The sequence below is a fragment of the Petromyzon marinus genome, chromosome 19 (genome assembly GCF_048934315.1).
Source record: "Petromyzon marinus isolate PM22_M1 ecotype Great Lakes invasive population chromosome 19, UKy_Petmar_22M1.pri1.0, whole genome shotgun sequence".
Classification (NCBI taxonomy): Eukaryota; Metazoa; Chordata; class Hyperoartia; order Petromyzontiformes; family Petromyzontidae; genus Petromyzon; species Petromyzon marinus.
In genome coordinates, this window is record NC_133685.1 from 5,249,476 (window position 1) to 5,264,940 (window position 15,465).

A 15,465-nucleotide genomic window follows, 5' to 3' on the forward strand; every position below is an offset into this window, starting at 1 on the left:
AATTCTCTGGATTATTATAAGACGCTGCAGAAAGGAAGCCGCACCCGAAAATTGTATCCAGTGTCAATCTTTAAATCAGTCAGGTCACACACACACACATCTACCAGATTATAATACACACCCCCATATGTTGCTTATAAAATAAACAAGGGGAAAAGGTGTTTTATAATACGAAGATTGTGGTAGTATTCAGTTGCTTAACGTACACCGTAATATTATGTGAATTCCAGTTTTGTATTCTTGTCAAAAGCACAGGACTGTATTCTGATCTCTATTCAAGTGCTGCTAAAATTGCACAACTCAGCATTTTGGCCCACTAACCCAGTAACAATAAACAATTGACGGTGGAAAAAAGCGGCAGACTGGGCACTATTTTAGAGACTCACTGCACAGAAGAAAAAGGTCTGCATACGCCAAGTGCCATTTATTGTCGTGGCAGCAAGGAAATCACTTGCGCTTTTGAAAAAATCTGGCGGCTGATTTTTTTTTATTTGTAAGTTTCCTAATGAAATATAAAACCGGAGCAAAAATTATTCAGTTGATCACAGCTGATTGATATTAAAAGTTCATCGCCCCACGAGTATTATCCATGTGTATTTTTTGTCACACATGGGTTAGCATTGATTACGAATTATGTACAAGTGAAATTTGTATGTAAATTTTGATTTAATGCTTTCGTGACTGCAGGGATTCTTATTCTTGTTTCTTTTGGTAAAGTCACGTAGAAAGGAAACAATAAAATAATAAAAATATAAAACAATACTTACAAGTGGTTGGCAAAAAGTCTCCAGAGAAAGATAAACACATTCCTGCGAAGGGAGATGGTAGGAACGTTGGGTTGCTCGGTCAATGGCCAGGGTCAACGGCGGCACCACGTGGTGTATTCCGCAAATATGCCCAACTGTGAGGGCGGGCACAAGCCGGTGTGAGTAGGTTAAACGTTGAGTTTTATAAGGGCACCACGGGGTGACCAGCCCCTCCCCACCCAGCCCCACCCTCCCCACCCAGCCCCTCCCCACCCAGCCTCTCCCTCCCCACCCAGCCCTTCTCCACCCTCCCCTCTCCACCCAGCCCCACCCCTCCCATTTTTGAATGCACGACGGACGGACACAATAATCCCCTGTGGGCTGGTGTAACCAGGTTCCCTTCCAGGATTAACATTTAAGTCAATGTAAACTACCAAAATGTAAGATAACAAAATGTTTTTGGATACTCGATTAGCTTCATATTCTTGGTTTTTTCGGTAAAGTCACGTAGAAGGGAAAAAATAAAATAATACAAATATGAAACAACACGTTTCGACTGCAACACAAACAATCATCATCAGGTGTGAAAACCACGAGAAAATTTTAAAAAGTGGCGGGTTTTTTTAACGTTAGCACCACGGAGAGCGATTTGGCAGTTATTCAAATGGACGAGTCCATCTATCTTCAGAAAAGAGGGGGGAGACGAAAACAATGGATGCGGTCTGACAGCCACCGTAAGCGTGAACAATCAATTAAGACCCGAAATGGTTTATCAAATCCTTCCAATTATTGCCAAGCCAGAATCCATCTTCTCGGTTAAAATTGTCTCTGTGTTTGTATATGTGGATAGCCTCATGAACGAATCTCTCATGGTAGTCAGATGGCTTGCAGATAACCTCTGTCTTGGAGAAGTCAATGTCATGTGAGCCTACTGAATTATAACAGTGATCTGCCACGGCCGAGGTGTTGGTCCTACCGTGTTTTAGGTCTGCTTTGTGTTCACGAATGCGGTCCGAGACATGTCGTTTGGTTTCTTCAATGTAACTACTACCACAGAGACACCTTAGTTTGTAGAATATGAATCCCTGCAGTCACGAAAGCTTTAAATCTAAATTTAGATCAGTTTCATTCAACAATAGTGTACCTATTCAGTTTAACACGTAGGCTTTCGCGACCAATATTATTCATAATAAAGGTTTTTGGGTTAGATCGCGTTTATTTATAAATGTGTCGTAACCCTCCACCACCCGACACGGCCAATCAGCAAAAAAAGTGTCACGTTGACAAAAGACAAATAATTCACTACTTCAGCCCACCTGTGTGTTGAAGAGTTAATCCACATTTACAGTTTGAGTACGTTTCGCTGGTAAATACTTCCAGCAATTCGCGAATTGCCCGATGATGCTGGAAGTATTTACCAGCGAAACGTCGTACTCAAACTGTAAATGTGGATTAACTCTTCAACACACAGGTGGGCTGAAGTAGTGAATTATTTGTCTTTTGTCAACGTGACACTTTTTTTTTGCTGATTGGCCGTGTCGGGTGGTGGAGGGTTACGACACATTTATAAATAAACGCGATCTAACCCAAAAACCTTTATTATGAAGTGTACCTATTCTTGGTTCTTTCGGTAAAGTCACGTGGTTTTCACACCTGATGATTGCTTGTGTTGCAGTCGAAACGTCGTGAGAATTGTTTTATATTTTTATTATTTTATTGTTTCCCTTCTACGTGACTTTACCGAAAGAACGAAGAATATGAATCCCTGCAGTTACGAAAGCTTTAAATCAAAATTGAAGTGTACCTGTGTACTGTAATGCATTTGATCTTGTCACATTATAAGACAATGAAAAACATTGGGTTGTTTTGTGTTCAAGACAGACCTTAGCGTATCATACTCCTGTATAATAATAACAATCTATTCCTCGAATTTCCTGGCTAGCTGCTGGGTGGGATGCTTTATACCCCAACAATAAATAAACACGGAAGTTAATCGAAACGGCCGAAGAAGTTCAGAAGAAATAACAGAGCGAGAGCAAAGAGATGGGAGTAACGAAAGCAGCAGACTGACACGCGGTTGATTCAACTTGTGTTCCTGTTAATAGACGTTGAACGTCTTTCGCACCGTGATAATCGAAGGTGCAATTCTTTAAGCATATTCCTGAAATCCCATAGAATATAAAAAAAACAATCACAATATGCATTGTTGACATTTTATTATTACATTTTTAAAAATCGATTACTTTGAGTGTTCCGAGTACAGGACGATTGCGAGAAGACTATGAAAACAAAAAGCGGTCTCCGTTATTTTCCTTCGCAGAGACAACGGGGTTCTCGGAGACCATCCAGAAGGTAATTTGGCCAGGCTGGGCAGACGTCTTGGGAAAATGTAGCATTACCCACACTTTACCCCCATCGCACGTGATCTGCTGGTGCATACTGCTGGGTGGGCACGTGGCAGGAGAAATTCAACTGGCGACTTCTGGGATTGCAATGCCAGCGTGCTAATAATTATAACCAGGGCGTCTTCCACAAGCAGGGAAACACATTTGTCACGTTAACTCGTCACTTTGTTGGAGTGCACTTTTATATATGCTTCATATTTTTTTTATCTTAGGAAAGACCGCGGCAGCGTGCAACACACCGTCGACAGGCCCGTTGCTTGGCCGTTGGAAGTTCTGAGCAAACAGATAAATCACATTTACCCTTGATTTACTTGATGATAAAACATTAATGAGCAATCTATCCCAAATAAGCCGGTATCCCATGTGGCAATTTTCAAGATAGCAAAGGCATGATTGACTACAAATATAAATACCCAGGAGAATTCTCATTGTAAAACATTTTATCTTTGAAAGCCAAGTGCATTTCTAGTGTACAACAAAATGGTTTGCAGAACGTGTGCTGTACATAATGTGCTATGGACTAATTTTATTTTTCTTATTGTGGGTTTACACATCAAGATTCACATTGCAATTAAACTCGGTGATAACGGAATTTCGTGCATGTACACAATGTCTATATGCAATAGAGTGAATGGACGTATTGGTGATCATGTTAATGTGCATCTTCTATGGTAATACTCGAAGCCGCTTAATAAAAGGCTGACCTTTTTTCTGCAGCACGAGCCAATCAGCGACCTTACGTGGACACAATCAATAATGATATTATAGAAAACCCACGTGCACTGGCTTTCATAGTCAATATGATATCGAACACCACACTCCATTGTATAATTAGCCATTGATGCACTGAGGCATTACTGAAGTGGACAAGCGGCATCAAATGCGGGCGCTGTGAGAATTTAATAATTACAGGAAATTATTTTCGTAATCAAGAGAGCAATGTACATTAACAATTTAACACGCAGAAAATGAATACCTTCGCCATACTATGTCTGAGCAATGCATGTCAATTTTATGGACATTATATTGCAGTCGAGGGAGCCATCAACAGAGGCACAATAGCACGACGTCGTGACAGGATGAGTCTACGGAATTGACCCTAGGACTAGGGTGTCCAGATGGTTTCTGTGAATTATAAATCTTATTTGCATTTAGCTTTTCATCTCCACTCGTCTCTCAAAAGCTGTCAACGCCTCACCAACTGACAACGAAATGTCGTGCAGGACACTGTGCACACACAAGGTAATACAAAAGCATTCTCCATTGTACGCTGTGAACAAAAAACACCTCCAGCACAACGGTAAACGGGATGAAAGATTCAGCTGTTAAATTGCTATCATTTTGTCACCAGTTTTGAATCGCATGGAAGAGGCCAACAAAATGAGGCTAGGTGCATGTCAAGGGCGAGAATGGTCACTTTACAAGCTAAGAGAGACTGCGATCTTGGACTCGACCACCCACTTTCTTTCCAATTGCCCTCCAGCACGACCAGATTACCTCATTTGTTTTTTTTGCCGTATGGTCAGAAGGGTCGGCTGTGTCACTCAGTAGTGTGCGAAAGTGATGTTTTCGCAAAGCAAGGACATGTTTAAGAATTCTTTATTATGGTAACATGTGGAGAAGGGGAAGGGGGGAAACACAGACGTCACAGGGTAATGTGAAAGTTAGGCCCGCAGTCGTTGCAAGCCACCCCCTTTTCACGAGGATATTCACAACAAATGTCAACCATCATCCCTAAAAACTTCCGAATGCATTCGGATATCAAAGAACATGACAAAATATTTTACATAAACGTGTTTAGGTTATCACATTTTTTAAGCATAACGATGTGACGGTATTACAAAGGCAAACAACTTTTCACAAAAATATTTAAGAATGTTTTCCTAGCTGCGGCGATCGCGATCGTGGGAACTGTCACGTTCTCTTTTGCGGGGTCTGCCCTGGTGATCCCTCTCTCGTGACCTCTCTTGATCTCTTGCTTTCCTGCTGCTCAAACGGCTATCAATTTTGCTGCCTCCTTTTGCCTCACCCTTGTCTCTGGTTCTGTCTTGCGATCTCTCCCTGCGTCTCTCTGGAGATCTCTCCCTGCGTCTTTCTGGAGATCTCTCCCTGCGTCTCTCTGGAGATCTCTCCCTGCGTCTCTCTGGAGATTTCTCCTTGCGTCTCTCTGGAGATCTCTCCCTGTGTCTCTCTGGAGATTTCTCCTTGCGTCTCTCTGGAGATCTCTCCTTGCGTCTCTCTGGAGATTTCTCCCTGCGTCTCTCTGGAGATCTCTCCCTGCGTCTCTCTGGAGATCTCTCCCTGCGTCTCTCTGGAGATATCTCCTTGCGCCTCTCTGGAGATTTCTCCCTGCGTCTGTCTGCAGATTTATCCTTGCGTCTGTCTGAGGATCTCTCTTGATGTCTATCTGGAAATGTATTCTGTTTCTCTTGCGATCCGTCTATGTGTCTTTCTTCTGAATTGTCCCTACGTCGGTCTTGAAATCTGTCCTGGTGTCTGTCCTGAGATCCACCCCGAGTTCCCACTGGAGCTCTGTCCCTATGCCTGTCTTGGGATCGGTCTCGAAAGGGTTCTGGGGACATGTTCCTGGCTGTCTCCTGCACCTTCACGTGATTATTTTCTCTGGAATTCTTTTTTTGTCTTCCCCCGTCCATTTCCATGGACATGTCACTGGAATGGTCATGCTCCTTTCGTTTGTCAGTTCTCTCTTCAGGTCTGCCAGATCTCTTCCCACTTCCATCTGCCTTGTGATTACTTTTCTTTCCTTCATGCCTTCCACGATCATCATCATCATTCCTCTCTTTCTCATCACTAGCTTTCTTACGTCTTCTGCTTCTCTGCATGTCCTCCTCCTCATCCTCATCGCTTGTGTCATGACGGGCCCTTTTGCCGTCGCTTCGATTTGGTTTCCGTCCGGGCTGTACGTCATCCTTTGCTTGATCATTCTTCTTCTTCTTCTTGCCATGTCTTTTGGACTTCCTTGGTTCTTCGTGCTCCTCATCTGTACTTTGATTCGTCTTTCTCCGTCGATGCTCATCGTTTATTTGTGGGCTTGCACTGCTGCCATGTTCTCGACCTCTATGCTTCTGCCCGTCGTCGCTTTTGCTCGGCCTGTTGCTGCCCTTATCCTTGCTTTGATCTTTCTTTCCCTTTTGATCGGCACCTTTGACTCGACCACCATCCTTCCTTGTGACATCCCTCTCCTGGCTCGAGTCTCCGCGTCTCCCATCAGGGCTGGCGTCTCTGCCGCCACGCTTTGCTTTGGTGCTCGTCTCTCCGCTGTGACCCCTGCGTTTTTTCTGCTTCTCCTTCCTCTCTGCATCGCCGCCCCTCTCTCCTCTTTCCCGATTTGTCTCACTTCTCTGCGCCTCTCTTTGCCTACGATCCCCTCTTTGAGAGGTCTCTTCATCGCCCTCCCTACCTCGTCTACTCGTCCTCTTAGTTTGGCTCGCATCTTTCTTCTGAGCCTTCCCCTTTCCGGAGACTTGCTTGTCTTCTTTTCCACCTTTTCTCTTTTTCCTGGCACTCGTGTCATCTGTCGTGAAACGAAATGACAAGGATCAGAACAAATGAGTGACAAAGAAATCTAAGGTATTATAACATTTGCCATAACACATCCCATCACACCTTGACAGAAGAGGGTACACGCGCGGATCATGGATCCTCCGACAAAAAATCTGCACGTATAACATAGATGCATTAACAGAGACTTAAGAATCTTCTGGAAATGTTTAATGTAGTCATGATGATGACAAATACGCCCCGGGTTGATTAAAGCTAATTGCAGCCATAACTATGCAATTTCTAAATTTAGAAATTCTCCTGCCGATTATAATTATTATTGGCATTGGTTCATTTCAGTTGGGCAATCGATCACAATGCAGACTCGCTGAAAATGTCACCACGGCATATTAAAATAATTCTTAATGACAAAAGGTGTTCTAATGAGAAGAAAGACCATTTAAAGGTACCACACACACTGGGCAGTGACATTTAACTACTCAAGCATGGAAGTATGGGTGCAGTTGCATTTTCTCTCCTCACATAAGCCAAGAAAGACTATACAGCAGTGTTGCGCACGTTCTAAAAATAAAAATTCATGCACCATTTGACTCAAAATAACTTCAATCTAACATGTACACTTAATGCAAAAAAAATGTTCATGGATAGTTTAGTCAATTTCAAATCACCACGTGAGCAACAATATAAATGGCATCCAGAATGGAAAGCTTTAATGTTCCCAAAATGTAATAGCCCTGGGCAAATACTATATATTGGGCTAGTTGTCAATATAAACTCTGTGCTGCGAAATGATGAAACCTCCTGCTGAAGCATCATTAGGATGCAGTATTGATCCTCTGAAGCCCCAATACGTCAAAACAGCGATTAGAAGTCTAATTTATGAAAACAAAAACAAAATGGCGCGGAAAGCAGAAATATAACTGTAATATTAACAAGAGGCCAGGAGATATGCCAGGTTTGATTTTTATGGCACAATATTTCATTTTATGTTGACATTTATAAAACGTACTGAAAAACTCCATAATCTTATTGTATTGCACCATGTAAAAAAATGAAGTTAAAAAATTTGACATTTTATTTAACCCAAAATGAAAACTTGCCATCGGCCGTTCGTCAATTCACTCAACTCTTGAGCCTCCGTCACCGAATTGTGGCAATGTTGAACCGGTTATTGGATTTTCCTGGAGCAGTGTTAAAGTGCCTCAGAAAATTCAGAGGCATTTCGTAATGGTCTGCAGAAAAGTTCACTTGATCAATTCACGAACAATGTGTTGGCATAACGTGGAGGTTACTGCTTATCATGTGGCAATGGCAGAGTTCGTCAAGAAGCCGCGTTATTAACTTCCGAGGTGCTCTCTCCTTAAGGTCATCAGTCACTTTCCCGGCTGAACATTTTAGCGTTGTCATTAAAAGGAAAACATCAGCTGCAGCCTCAAATTTGACGGCAGCCACTGATTTGGTGCTGCGGTGGCGAGATAATAACTACCTTGCCTGGCATGCAGGAGGTCGTGGATTCGATCCCGACCCTGACAATGCCTGTATATTTGGAGTTTGCATGTGCTCCCCCTGTGGTCACGTGGATTTTTTTCCAGGTTCTCCGGTTTTTCTCTCCACATTTAGAAATATTCGTTTACAGTATGTATGCTGAACTATTTTCGCACCGTACATAGCCAACTTGTGCTCATCGAAGGTGTGAAGAAATATCACGTGCTAGAAATTTTCCACGTGCTTAGTCACTTCGTTGAGCTATCATTTGTGGCCAGGTCGTTTCTGACAAAAAAAAGAGATAAATAGCTCATGGGGCTTGCCTGGTTAAAAAAGAAAAAGTTTCGTTGAGTTTAGATTACAAAATGTATCATGAAAAACAAATTAACTTTGACGGGACCACGCTGCTGGAGCGGGACGATAACCAATGAGCAAAATTAACGGCAAGACAACAGTCAAGCGGGAGCACGCATGAAAGGACAAACAGAACATGAAGTGAGGAAATTGAGGCGCATAAGAGTTAAAGAGCAATTGAAAAAGGGGTGGGGAAACATCAACACCGAGAGCTTAACATAAAAAAAACTAAAGATAAGAATGTGCATTTTTTTAAAATAATATTATAACAAGCGCACAACTTTATCTATCCATGACGAACGCTGCGTTTTCCGTCGTTGTCATGCAGGGGGCGCTGCAAACCTACACACGCCCACTGCATGAACGACGGAGGCGCAGGGACAGACGCTCGATTACGTTAAAATCGATCTGCAGACGGCGGTCTTCTCGCACGGCCAGCAGCTCTGTCGCCTTATCTCGATCCCGCAATCCCAAACGGGTGAAAGTCCGCATCGAACCGAACCCCAAGCAAGGCCATCTACTTAACGACGAAAGAAAAGTCACACGAAATGTCGTTTTCAATTAAGTCTTCCAGATGTAAAATTATATAAGCTTTTAATGAAGAAATACAATTATCAAATTCAAAACATAATACAATTCAAAGATGTTTCATTTTAAAACTTCAAAATGGAGCATCGGGTGTTTGCGTGAATGCGTCGTTCGAGCGCAATTTTTTTCGTGAATTTCCTGGCCGAAGGCCGAAGGCCTTAAATGTTTGTGCTCGGGCACCGTAGGTGCCCCCGAACAACCCCTAGTAATATTATAATGGACTTATTAAAAGGAACAGTTCGTGCTATAAACCATCAAGGTACATTTGAGCTTCAAGAAAGGTTAATGTTTTTGTCGATTTCTTCTTTGCAAGGTCCAGGAATTATTTTCATAGTATGACAACGATATTGGTGCCGGTGGTGCATGCTACGTTAATATGCAGTCGCAATTGAAAATACAGCCAACACAATGCAGGTGACACTCTTGGGCTGTCTAAAGGCCGATAAGAAAGCAATAATAGTGCATTTAAAATTTGATACGACTCAATGGCCTTGTGAAAAATATATGCAAGCCAAATTCAAACTTTGGCTGGCAACAATAAACAAATTTATCACGGGAAAAACAACTTCATTTACACAGTCATCATGCTGTCCATTAAAGAAGTCGGTCAAAGCACGGGCAAGAGAGGACAATAATACAAAATAATACGCATTGTGGGCTCATTAGCAGACGGCACTTAAAACGGCATTAACTGCTTTTTCTAAGTGAAATGGTAACGCAGGCCCTGTGCTTATGCAAATTCTACATCTGGGAGGCGGCCGCAGCTTATAATCGAAATCTTTATGCTGGAGAAATCCGACGAGCTATGAAGCTCTTTTTCACAAATGTCCAAATGTCCTTTTTCACAGATGTCGGCAGAGGCCGAGCAAGTGAGGCGAGCTGCTCAATTTGTACAAGCCACCGGCACGTGCGCACCGGGGCAGTGCAAACCACCACAGCCCATTAGGATGGGATATAGGCTGCCTAAGGCCCAACACCTGGTGCTCATTAACTTTCACACATTTCTATTCCAAGGATTATCACAAGGTCAAAGGAAGACGGAAAGTTAATTTTCTTAAACGTACCTATTTGTTGACATTGCACACCATGCACGGTCTTTGTTTCCATTTGGATTAGAGAAATGTTGAATTTAGATTCCCTGTTTGTGGAATTCTATATGCATGACTAATGCAAAAAGCCACCCAACTCTACGTGACTTATTGCAAAAATGACATCCACCCTGAACTGTTAGGGAGCTCATTGTTTGAGAAATGGCCCTGCCATTTGGCATTATAAATCCCAGCTGTTCAAAACCAAGGAAGACATTCACTCTGTGATCCTCTTATTTACAAACCGTCAAAACGTCCCCTATATTTATTTAACCATTGACACAGATAATACGTGAAATATCTTCAACTTTATTTGCACACCAATGCCGTTTTTCTTGAACATCTACTGACATTTCCCAGCCCGTTAAAACACTTTATAGCCATTTTTAAAGAAAAAAAGTGAATTCCCCCACTGAACTCACCAATTCACAGCCACTGTATGCATCCTGAAACATGTTTAATGAATGCATTGTGGTACAATTATAACACCCCTGACAATTGCACATGGTTACATTGCTTAGTTTGTAAGCAACTAGAATATCTAAATGCAATCCCTTCCAAAGTTTATTTTGTATGATTGCATAATTTAGAAACGAATTTAGTAGACATCAAATATAGTTCCTACATTAATTTCAACGCACAATGCTCAGAATGACGAAATATTAGGTGAACATAATTGCTCAATAAATAGATAAAAATCTAAAATGTCAAGGTAAATGTATCAAGCAATTTAAATGACAGCTTACAATCATTTTTGTTCCTTGACATCAAAAGGATATCAACGAATGTAATAAGAAAAATGCAGAATTAATTACACTTTTTTTAAAGTAGCAGTATATTTCTCGTAATGCAATTAGTGTTTTCACACATTCATTACTTAAATAAGCTCGTTAGCATTTCGAGGTCAGCGGCTGACGATCGGGGGGGGGGGGGGGGGGGACTCCTTAATAGCGGGCGTCAGGATTTTATTAATCATTATCTTTTACGGGAGCTACATGTTTTCCTTGGAGCTGCAACAAGCTATTAACAAAAAATAATTCTACGCGCTTCAATGCCTTGGAGATGGAACAGTCATTCCACATGTGCATTGCTGTAATCCGTTGCTAAACCCAGCGAGATAAAATGGGTTGAAGTGTTTTTTTTTTGTTGCCGAGATTTCGCACAGCTTAGGAGAAGCGGCAAAACACTGAGTTCTAAAGACGAAGCGTGGCGTGTGCTGGCCACAGCGACGACCGGAGCTGCTAACATGATAGATGGTTCTGTTCAGAGATCTTTAGTCACTGTCAGAATGCCGTTACAATTATATTCAATCAAGCTCACAGTGTGACCCCACAGTGCAACCATTGGAGGCGATGCAGACAAGGACAACCCAGCAGTCAAAATAATTTGCTTGCCTGCTGGGTTACAAAATTAGGGCATGGGGCATGGGACCAGGAATATAATGGGGCAAAGAGAGCCCCCGTATTCACTCAGTGTGAGGCTTGCTACACCTCCTCAATTGTCGCGTGATGGGTACAAAATTAATTCCACGGCACCATGCCAGCTTTGTACTGGACACAGCGTTTATGCTACGTTATTACTAACCAACAACCTTCATATGTGACACTTAACTCACTTAACAAGGAGTGCCTACAGAATGATATCCAAGACGTGAATATGAACATGTAGGGCTCAGGGGTCTGTGGAGTGGCCGAGTGCCGTGTTTGTCACTGGCCCTCAGCGAGGGGGAAAGGGTCATTCGCTGCTCAATGACTTACGACAGAAAGAGTAAATCTGCTTTGAAGCACCCCGAGGGCAAACTCAGCATTTCCTTTACGAGGACGTAAATATTGTTTGTGCTGCCATTTGATAAACCTATACTGGCGATTTTTTTTTTTTAAAGCTTAGCTGAGCCATGGCCAACGTTTCCCCGTTCGCACCACCGGAACATCGCCGCTCGCAAAAAAAAAACAGCAACAAGGCTGCAACGCTGTAGGTTTTTGGCAGGTCGCCGTTCATCAACTACTGCCGCACTGACAAGCAACGAATAACATTTAACTGTCTCCATCTAAGTTGCGGTCTTCAAACTGTTCGAAAATAAAAGCTTGCTGGCGAGTTCACCCACACTTGAGCGCAACAGTATAGATATATATTTTTACGAAACTAGCCCACTTTAAATTCTATGTAACACATTATTAATGTGGTTCTGTATTTCCTTAAATACAGAATATCGGTGAATTCCACGTTATATTCTTAGTTTTTTCGGTAAAGTCACGTTGAAGAGAAACAACAAAATAACAAAATATATATAAAACAATAAAAAATTCTCACGACGTTTCGACCATAACTCAAACGGTCATCATCAGGTGTGTCGGTTTGCATAAATTTATTTTGAAAACGGCATATTTATTTATATATATAAAAATAACGTTTGCGTCACGCGCAACGATGGCAGTTTGCCAGGACTAGTCCATCTATTTTTTGAAAAGAGGAGGGGGGAGACGAAATTTGTTTTTATGTATGCTGTCTGAAAGGCACTGTAAGCGTGAACAATCAATCAAGAACTGAAATGATTTATCAAATCTTTCCAATGATTGCTAAGATAGAATCCATCTTCTCGGTTGAAATTGTCTCTGTGTTTGTATATGTGGATAGCCTCATGAACGAATCTCTCATGGAAGCCAGATGGCTTCCATGAGAGATTCGTTCATGAGGCTATCCACATATACAAACACAGAGACAATTTCAACCGAGAAGATGGATTCTATCTTAGCAATCATTGGAAAGATTTGATAAATCATTTCAGTTCTTGATTGATTGTTCACGCTTACAGTGCCTTTCAGACAGCATACATAAAAACAAATTTCGTCTCCCCCCTCCTCTTTTCAAAAAATAGATGGACTAGTCCTGGCAAACTGCCATCGTTGCGCGTGACGCAAACGTTATTTTTATATATATAAATAAATATGCCGTTTTCAAAATAAATTTATGCAAACCGACACACCTGATGATGACCGTTTGAGTTATGGTCGAAACGTCGTGAGAATTTTTTTTTTTATTGTTTTATATATATTTTGTTATTTTGTTGTTTCTCTTCAACGTGACTTTACCGAAAAAACTAAGAATATGAATTACTGCAGTCACGAAAGCTTTAAATCAGAATTCCACGTTGTTAAGGTTTTGCTTAAAATATGCAGCCAGACTGAGGTTTGGACCGCAATAGTGTTTACTGAAGATTTCAGAAGGGCACACGTAATAAGAGCTTTTGATACAGAGAAGCCAGCACTTTTGATGACTGAATGCGAGGATGCACTGCTTGGCGTATGGGACATAAGGAAAAAAAAAGCCTTACAAAAGTTAGGAGTCATTATTGTCTGGGAAATGTTTCTTGCTGTTATTTTTTACGTACAAAACACACAACAGATGCTCCCACTGTTAAAAAGAGCTGCACATCCTACTTAAATGCCATGCAATTTAAAACACATTCATCATGTGCATTGCGTGTAACTGCTTCCATGTGCATCTAGCAATAGTAAATGGTAGCACCTCTTTCATGATGGCCTAATGCAATGCAACCCATCAAAATGAGTATAGCAAATACTATTAGCCAAGCATTTTTATAGCAATAACAAGAATGTATTCCCTCAAGTCTTTCCGAACATGGAAATAATTACTAAAACGTATTTGTTTGTAAATCTCGACTTAAAGCTTTTGTGACTGCAGGAATTCATATTCTTGGGTCCTTCGGTAAAGTCACGTAGATAGGTTGTAATTAATGCCCTTTTATTTAACATGGCGAAAGGCAATTACCATTTTTACCTCGAGGTGGTTATTATTATTATTATCATACATTTTCATTTCTCGGTTGCACATTTCACATTTGACGTTCGACGCGGGTGCAAAAGAAGGCCCGCGATGTGACGCAATCCTCAACGTTTGCCGACGAGTGCTCTGGTAATTCACTGGTGTAGACCGCACTGGGCCTATCCCAGCTGCCTTTCACAAATAATGTCCCACGAGAGAGCCGTCACTGTGACACTTCACCAAAAACCTTCCCGTGGTGGGGTGGTGGGTGGGTGGGTGGGGGGGGCACGTGTGGCAATGAAAGTGCGATGTTTTAACCCTTTCGCGTTGCAACGACGTACGTGTACGTCATCAGTTGTTGTTCTTTACGATTACGTTCTGATGACGGAACCGAATCCGAACGGAAATCGGAAGTAAAACGGCACGCGGGAGGGGGGGCGTGGTGGCACAGTTTTGGCGCCAGCCATCGTAGAGTGTGGCAGTCGTGTCGCTACGGTTCTTCGCGGCGAGTGACAACGTCTTTTAACAACAACGGCGCTTCCGCGCCTCTAGAAATAAGATTAACCCTGAACCGCTTTGTGTGTTCAGAGATTCAGCGGCGAACGGGACCCACCCACCCTGCAACTTGCGCGACGTCTGGGAACGGGAAAGGGTTAAGCCGTGGCCGGTTCCGCTCTCTGCACCTGAGTCACTGCTGCTGCTGCTGCTGCTTTCCTCTTCGCTGGAAGAGTCCGCCGAGCCGGTGCTCTCGCTGCTGCCGGAACTGCCCGAGCCCGAAGACGAGTCGACGTCGTCGTCAGAGGACGAGTCAGAATCGTCGTCTGTGTCGTCCGTCTCGTCCGAGGATGACGAGGATGAAGAGGACGAGGTGTCGGACTCGACCTCCTGGCGCTGGGCCATGATCAGCTTGGGGGCGATTTTCAAATGGTCGCGCAGCTCGTCGCTGTAAGAAACGCATCGAAATAAACACGACTCAATGTCTGCGCAGTGAATGAAACACTTCGAAGGCAACACCGATCGATATTCATTCCCAAGAAGAGCGGGCAGAAAATTCTCGCCGTTCTCAATTTTGCTCGCCACGCCGAAGCAAACATTCCGCACGTAGCGATGTGATCTATTAAGCCAATTTTCTGCCTCCCAACGTTCAGCGCAAGCCAGCTGGACGCGCCACATTACTAAATGGGGCCGGGCGGCGCGAGGCGGCTTGGCAACCTCGCAACCACGCGCGCACCCGGAGGTCAAAGCGGGAGGTGCGAAATTCAAAAGGACCTACGTGAGACCCCCGAGCCCAATGGAGGTGAAGAAATTGATGGCGAATCTGGTGTTGCGTGGGTTGTCCCGTGGAAAGAGCCCTTCAAAGAACGGCTGCAGTGTTCTGTGGGGAAATGAGAGGTCGCAATCCATTAAACGCAGTTCGGACGAAAGTACAACAAACCAATACAACACGCGCGCCTAATCAATACGCGCCGATTGTAAAATTGCTCCCCCCCCCAC

The 15,465-nt window shown here is 42.9% G+C and overlaps 1 protein-coding gene across 1 annotated transcript in view; it reads right to left on the reverse strand.

The window, feature by feature from the left end:
- Positions 1–2,947: 2,947 nt before the first annotated feature.
- CWC22 (CWC22 spliceosome associated protein) overlaps positions 2,948–15,465 on the reverse strand; it is a 96,531-nt gene continuing 84,013 nt past the window's right edge. Inside the window, exons 15-17 of the mRNA XM_032957253.2 lie at positions 15,245–15,346; positions 14,655–14,914; positions 2,948–6,686 (exon numbers count right to left, since the gene is read on the reverse strand). Coding sequence (XP_032813144.2) covers positions 5,035–6,686; positions 14,655–14,914; positions 15,245–15,346 — 2,014 coding nt within the window. The 3' untranslated portion in view covers positions 2,948–5,034. The remainder of the gene's footprint in view (positions 6,687–14,654; positions 14,915–15,244; positions 15,347–15,465) is intronic.